This window comes from Alosa alosa, chromosome 5 (genome assembly GCF_017589495.1).
Source record: "Alosa alosa isolate M-15738 ecotype Scorff River chromosome 5, AALO_Geno_1.1, whole genome shotgun sequence".
Lineage (NCBI taxonomy): Eukaryota > Metazoa > Chordata > Actinopteri > Clupeiformes > Clupeidae > Alosa > Alosa alosa.
In genome coordinates, this window is record NC_063193.1 from 13,459,715 (window position 1) to 13,466,114 (window position 6,400).

Here is a 6,400-nt window from a genome sequence, read left to right on the forward strand (position 1 = left end):
ATGCACACATGAGAGGTTGTATATTTTAAAATTTAATACCCACTATGTGTGCTCATTTCAACTATGTTCCTCATTGTTGTTTTTAATAACTCTTGTGGTTGCTTTAGGAGACAGATGATTATGGATGTGATGTTCTGAAGTGTCATTGTACTGTGAGCATAGAATCACACTGTTTTGCATAGTGCCAATTTTAGGCCGTTGTCGTTGAGGATGCTCACTGTACTACCTGACCACAGAAGGTGATGGCACAGCACCGACACTGCCGCGCCCGGCTCTTGGGCAGGCATGGGTTTGGGGTGGGGAAGTGTGGGGGGTTGACCAAGACCAGGAGAGCAGGGCAGCGTGTGGAATTTGGGAGGTGTTTGCTATGTTTGTGCTGGAGAGCCCGGCTGTGTGTTCACAGGCTGAACTCTGGTCCACTGGTGTGTGACTGGGGCCAGGCCAGTGACTTAGCCTCCTCCTCATACCACTCTACATCCCCAGCCAGGAGACGAGTAACTGACGTGCTAGGACTTGTTGCCCTCTGTTACGCAAATGGCCATTGTAGATTGTGGCCTTTATAGCCCCATGAAGAGCCGAGTATGATATCTAGTATTAACACATATAAAGTTTTCTTTTGTGAATCATAATACATTATAGCAATATGATGGCCAAACAAATTGAAACGCAAAATCAAACTTTTGTATATGTTTTAATGTGATGTGCTTGTCACACATCAAAGACACAATTTATTACAAAACTAAATAGAAGTCATAAATACACAAATAAAATCCTCACTCCAGGATGAGAGCCTGTAAAGCATCAGAATTTAGAGTCAGATCCCAAGCACGCCCCGAAAAATGAAGCGATTTCCAAATATCGTCACTCCACTGAATGAAGTTTGTATATGTACATTGAAAGTTCTAATAAAACACACAGACTCTTTCTGTTATTTTTTTTACTTCTCTCATTCAACTTGTCTATCATCCCTTTTCATTGTCTTGACTTCACTCTGTCACCGACACAAAAAACACATACACATACACAAACACGCACGTATATGCCGGATTCACACACTCACATCAGAAGGCAGTGCAGTGCCAACAATGGTCGATAATTAGAGAACTGTATGCACTGAACAGACAGAAACAATTAACAAATGAGTCAGTATACTTATGGATCTCCAAATCTGTTGTGTATTCAAAGCAATCATCAGCCTTCCATTCAAATGCACATTCAAGACCAAAATCACCTGTCAACACCACAGTGGAGATCAACTAAGAAAGGGATGTTAGTGCACTTCAATATTTACCCATCCAAGCTGATGGGAAGTCTACAAATACCTAAGTATTCTGCTTTTCCTCCAGTGTTGGAGGTACTCAAAAATTAAGACCAATAAATTAGAAGAGAGTCGGACCAAAAGAAACAACAGTAATATGTAACAGACACATCTCATCTGATGTCGAGTTTGCCATTCATTGGTTCAACAGCAATGTGTTGCAACTCAGAACTGTCTCCATAGATAGCAGGTTATGTCTGTGAAGTGTCAGCACTTAGTTGTGCAGTGCAGAGTCCAGCTACAGATGGTAGAACTCCACATGGCAAACATTCCACAAAAGGCGAGGGAGGGAAGGGAAGAAGGGAGGGAGGGAGGGGGAAGAACGTCCAAATGGTAGGAAACGTAAAGTGCAAGCAGATCATCTAAACATATTATCGAAGGTTAGCTTAGTTGGGGGAGGAGGGGAGAGGGAGGGGAAGAGGGCTGATCCTGACACTTGATGAAGGCCAGTGCTCTCTCTTAAGTCTGTGGAGAAGTGATCGACCACACAAGAGGCAGCACCTCCACTGCGGGTGGTCTGGTGCGCAATGGTGGACCTTCTGGTCATACATCAGTCACAGAGGGAGGCAAGCCAGGCTCCCATCCTAATGCAGGGTTGGGTTGAGGGTTGGGTGGCTGGACGGATTGGCTTTCACTCCAGTGATGGCGATCCCTGGAAGGTGTGGATGTCGTTGTGGAGGCTGACCGAGGGCCCGGCCCCGTCATCGCCATCGTTGGAGGACGGGCAGCTCCGGCTGCAGCGGCAACGCTGGACCCACATGACGTTGCGGTTAACATTCTCGCCGTCGGGGCACTGGAAGCGCAGGCGCACTGTGCGACTCTGCGTGGGACGGCAGCAGCGGCCATCGACGCAGGAGCCGCAGGTGCGCGGCCGGTAGCGCCGGATTGTGGTGCAGCCGGCGAACGTGATGCTCACTGGTTCCCGAGGCCGCACGGTCCGCCGGCACTTCTTCCCTTTCTAGAACAACACCAATCGAAACCATGAAATATTGACATATATATATATATATATATATATATATATATATATATATATATATATATATATATATATATATATATATATATATATATATATATATATATATATATATTGATAAATATTGCATATTCTTAACAATCACCATTCTTTGTAAAACAATGTAGTTTTAAATGTAGTTTAACTGGTGCCTGAATTCCTAATGTGGGACGACAGGGAGAAAACAGGGAAACGTCTTAGTAAGCAGTTCACAGGGAGTTCACCATGTTATTACCTTGACACTAGCAGTCACACCACACTCCCGAATCTGGCAAAACCGTGTCTCTTTGACCAGGCGGCACTCTGGGTTCTCATTGGTGACTCGGCTGGAGACGCCAAAGCCACATGTGGCCGAGCACTCCGACCAATCAGTGGTCTGTGGGAAACAGGAGGTCTGGGACACTATCAGACGAGATGTGGGCAGAGACAGCCACTCTGTGTGAGAGGAAAGAAATATAAAGTGCATCAATAAAAGCAACATGCTGAATTATGTGAAATATACAACTATGAATTCAAAGCATTGGTTTCATATTCAGACTAAGGTCAGGCTAAAAAGCAATATGGTGACAATCCCCATGTTGTCTCATCCTTGCTACACCCAAGACATACGGGATGACGTATGTGTGTTTTCTCTACCCTGGAAGGAGAGGCTGGTGCTTGAGCGCTGCTGTGTCGGGAGGTGCTTGCTGATGTGGTTTGTAGGGAGAGACGTGTGCTCAGGCTCCCGCGGCTCCTCGCTGATGTGGTTGCTGTCGTTGCACACCCACTCCTGGCAGCAGCGACCGGCCGGCGTGGCCAGTCGAGGGCTGGCGCAGCGCCAGTCGGGCAGAGGCACCTGGTGCAGGCACAAGGGCATGCAGCCCACCACGCCGTCCATGCAGCTGCACTGGTGCTGGCAGCTGGGCTGGAAGTCCTCGCCGTGCTGGTAAACGCGTCCAGTGAACTCGCACGGCCGACCCTGGGCCTGGGCTAACGGGAAAAGGTCAGAGGTCAAAGGGGAAGGGTCAGGTAAATCCCCCCCACCACCTCCTCTAACACCTGGCACAAAGAGGCCATTCTAAACCCCCTCCCCCACCCCCCTGCCCTTTCCCTCTCTCACCTCGGCACAGGCCTCGCTCAGGGTCACCCCCGGCCCCCAGGTGGCAGTGCAGGCCCTTGATGTGGTCGCAGGGCAGGTCGGGGCCGCAGTCCTGGTTGAACTGCTGCGCGCACACCCGGCAGCCGCAGCCGCAAGCGTCCGTCACCCAGCTAACGCCCAGCGGGCAGGCCGGCGGGGAGGTGGAGCAGGAGCACTGGGCCGGGCAGGCGCCCTCCACCTACAAGAAGGACCACGCAGCACGTTATTTAACGGTCAGGACAGCCAACACAAAGCTACACTGTGCCTGGACCGGGGGTGACTGACTCATTCACTGATATCATTCCATCAGCAGCACTTCTGAGTGAGGTGACATCTGTATGAAAGCACTGAAACCCTCTGACCTGTATACAAATATGAATAGATTAACATTATTTTCTTTTACTATTTTATGTTCCGGGCTGGTACTTGGAATTAACACAATAATTGTGATTATGAACTATTCAGCCTGGTGTCTGGTTTTCAGTGTGAGTGGCAGTAAAAAGATTAAACTTCATAATAATAACTAAAAACACTCATCCATGAGATTGTATATTTGTGTCTTTATATGATGAGATAATTTAATTGACAGTAAGGTCCTAATGACTTTGTCATCCTTCCTCACTCACTGTGCTAAAACACATCCAGCTGCAACAAACTATCTTCATGGGAAAAAAACTGGTAGCCAAGCAGTTATTGCTAAACTCACCAGCAATGCTGAGCCACAATACATCAAGAAAGCAATGTTGAGCATCTTCCTTGTCAAATTCTCCATGAAAAACATCCCTCTGGTTGATTTTGTCAAAAATATACTAATTTTCCAGAAGTGATGTAGAGATCCAAACGATAGCTTTTAGTGATCCGGTGCTAAAGCATGAAAAATCCGTAGCAATTCTCAACAGCTTCACTGAAGATCTTATGTCCAAAAATGTATCAGAAAAAGTTAGTCTAGCTAAACAATAAGCTAACAGTGTCTCTTCACTGTGTGTCTGCACTCTCTCTGTCTGTCTCTCAGTATGTGTCTGAAGCCAGTCAGGGGTCTTAAGTGCGTGCACTGAGATGTGCACCAGTCAGCTTCTCTCTGTCTCTCTCTGGCTTCTCCCCTCTCCAAAGCTAAGCTCCCAGTGCCACCCAGCTCCTGTGAGATTGGCTGAGAGAATCTCCCAGCCAGCACCTCACCTTATAGAGGCTCTCAGACAGCCCCCCCCCCTACGCACACACACCTCTCCACCACACACACTCACGCACACACACACAGACACACACACGCCCCCCTCCGTGACATCACCACACCTCTCTGGAGGGAGGAGGGAAGGCAGAGTGCAGCTCTGGAGGAAATGGCTGATGAATTACAACCTGTCTGTGGACCATAGTGACAACAACATGAGCAAAGATTGCTTTTGGGTTTTGCTATTAGTTGCTATATTTGTGTGTATAAATATAGGGTGGCTAATGTAGTAGAATAGGCAGACAAGCATTTAGGCTGACACAGATTTATTATTGATAATAAGTATAAACAATTCTGATGGTAAAAAATGGTTGTAATACAAGGTGATGTGCCACATAACAATCAAAGGTTTCAGTTATGTAGCAAAGCTATGAGGGAAACCCCAGTCTGAGTAAAGAATATTTTTATGCTAGGAAATGGTGATGCAGACAATGAACTGAGGAAATCCCTGAAAACAACACATAAGCACAAATACAAGTACACACGAACGCACACACAAATACACACACACACACACACACACACACACTACCTCCTATCCTGAAACACCTTCTGCTTCAGACACTTCCTGGTGAGTACCAGCGTTGCCTGAAATCTTTCCTAACAGCGACATTCCAGGAAACCCAGGCTGTTCACACAGGTTCCCATGTTTTCATAGGAAAAACCAAACATTCTCTTTGTCATCCCATAAGAACATGAAAAGTGTTTTTGTTCCTGGTCAGGAAGCCCTCGCATTAGGCCTTGGGTAGCAGTTATGAAACACATAACAGGAAAAGGAATTTAGCACTTTTCATGAGGCCGGTGTTAACCTACACCCAGACCTAATATGTCTAGTTTTGCCTTTACTGTGTACTGTATCTGGACCACAGGTATTTTCCACAGCAAACCAAAACATGCTTGTTGAAAAGCACTATTATATTGTGTGTAAAAAATGTGTAAGGCAAAATAAAAGATATTTAATGAAATAAGGATTCGTTTTACTCCAAAACAGAAGAATGCAATTGATATTACAACCCATTGCATTGCTATGCTAAGTGTAGAACTACTGTTAATAAACTCCTACGTTTAAAGCACCATTTAATCAAAATGCCCTTTAAATGGGAACAACCAACAAAGATATCTCAAGACCATAAAAGTGTAATAATTATGAAGTGGAATAGTACATTAGAACCTTAGAAGGTTCTGCACACACACGTGCATACATACAGAAACACACACACACACACACACACAAATCGCTTTACATAAGCATACAGACAGAAAGCAGGATAAGATCGGGTGCAGTCTTGGAGATGTTTGGAAGCAGTCGGAGCACCTAGTCTTGGAAGGGGCGGAGGTAAAGAGAAGGAGGGCACACAGTCGGGATTCTTGGGATTCCTGGCCCACAAAGGCAGGATGTGTGCGCTGGCCATCTCACATCGAGCCCTGATGAGGAGGTGGGGGGCTGAGGGGGGGCTGCTATTGGCAAATGTCCGTCTGGCTCATTCCCAGCCATTGTTTGTCAGTCAGGCAAACATTTCCAAGAGAGAGTGTGTGTGTGTGTGTGTGTGGGGGTGGAGGTATCTATGAAGTAAGGCTGTAGCCTACGGTTTCCCACTCCAACCTGGACCTCTGTTGGAGACTAAAATTACCTTTATGAGATTCCCCGTCAGCTGAACCACACACAACACGACAGCTTTGCTTTAAAGACTCTTATTTCCCTACATCCCTACTGGATCTCCT

General features: G+C 46.5%; 1 protein-coding gene across 1 annotated transcript; it reads right to left on the minus strand.

The window, feature by feature from the left end:
- Positions 1-677: 677 nt before the first annotated feature.
- ccn1l2 (cellular communication network factor 1, like 2) lies at positions 678-4,587 on the minus strand. The gene is made up of 5 exons (XM_048242621.1): positions 4,160-4,587; positions 3,436-3,652; positions 2,973-3,305; positions 2,572-2,771; positions 678-2,276 (listed from the first exon to the last, which is right to left on the minus strand). The coding sequence occupies exons 1-5, from the start codon at positions 4,232-4,234 to the stop codon at positions 1,950-1,952; spliced, it is 1,152 nt and encodes a 383-aa protein (XP_048098578.1). The 5' UTR covers positions 4,235-4,587; the 3' UTR covers positions 678-1,949.
- Positions 4,588-6,400: the final 1,813 nt, after the last annotated feature.

What these genes read in the sequence shown, in the direction of transcription:
- ccn1l2 (XM_048242621.1), bottom strand. Translation starts at nt 4,234, where the DNA reads ATGTTTTTCATGGAGAATTTGACAAGGAAGATGCTCAACATTGCTTTC. An exon ending in ATTGTGGCTCAGCATTGCTG is followed by an intron (nt 3,653 to 4,159) that starts GTGAGTTTAGCA and finishes TCCTTCTTGTAG; the next exon opens with GTGGAGGGCGCCTGCCCGGC. An exon ending in TGAGCGAGGCCTGTGCCGAG is followed by an intron (nt 3,306 to 3,435) that starts GTGAGAGAGGGA and finishes TTTTCCCGTTAG; the next exon opens with CCCAGGCCCAGGGTCGGCCG.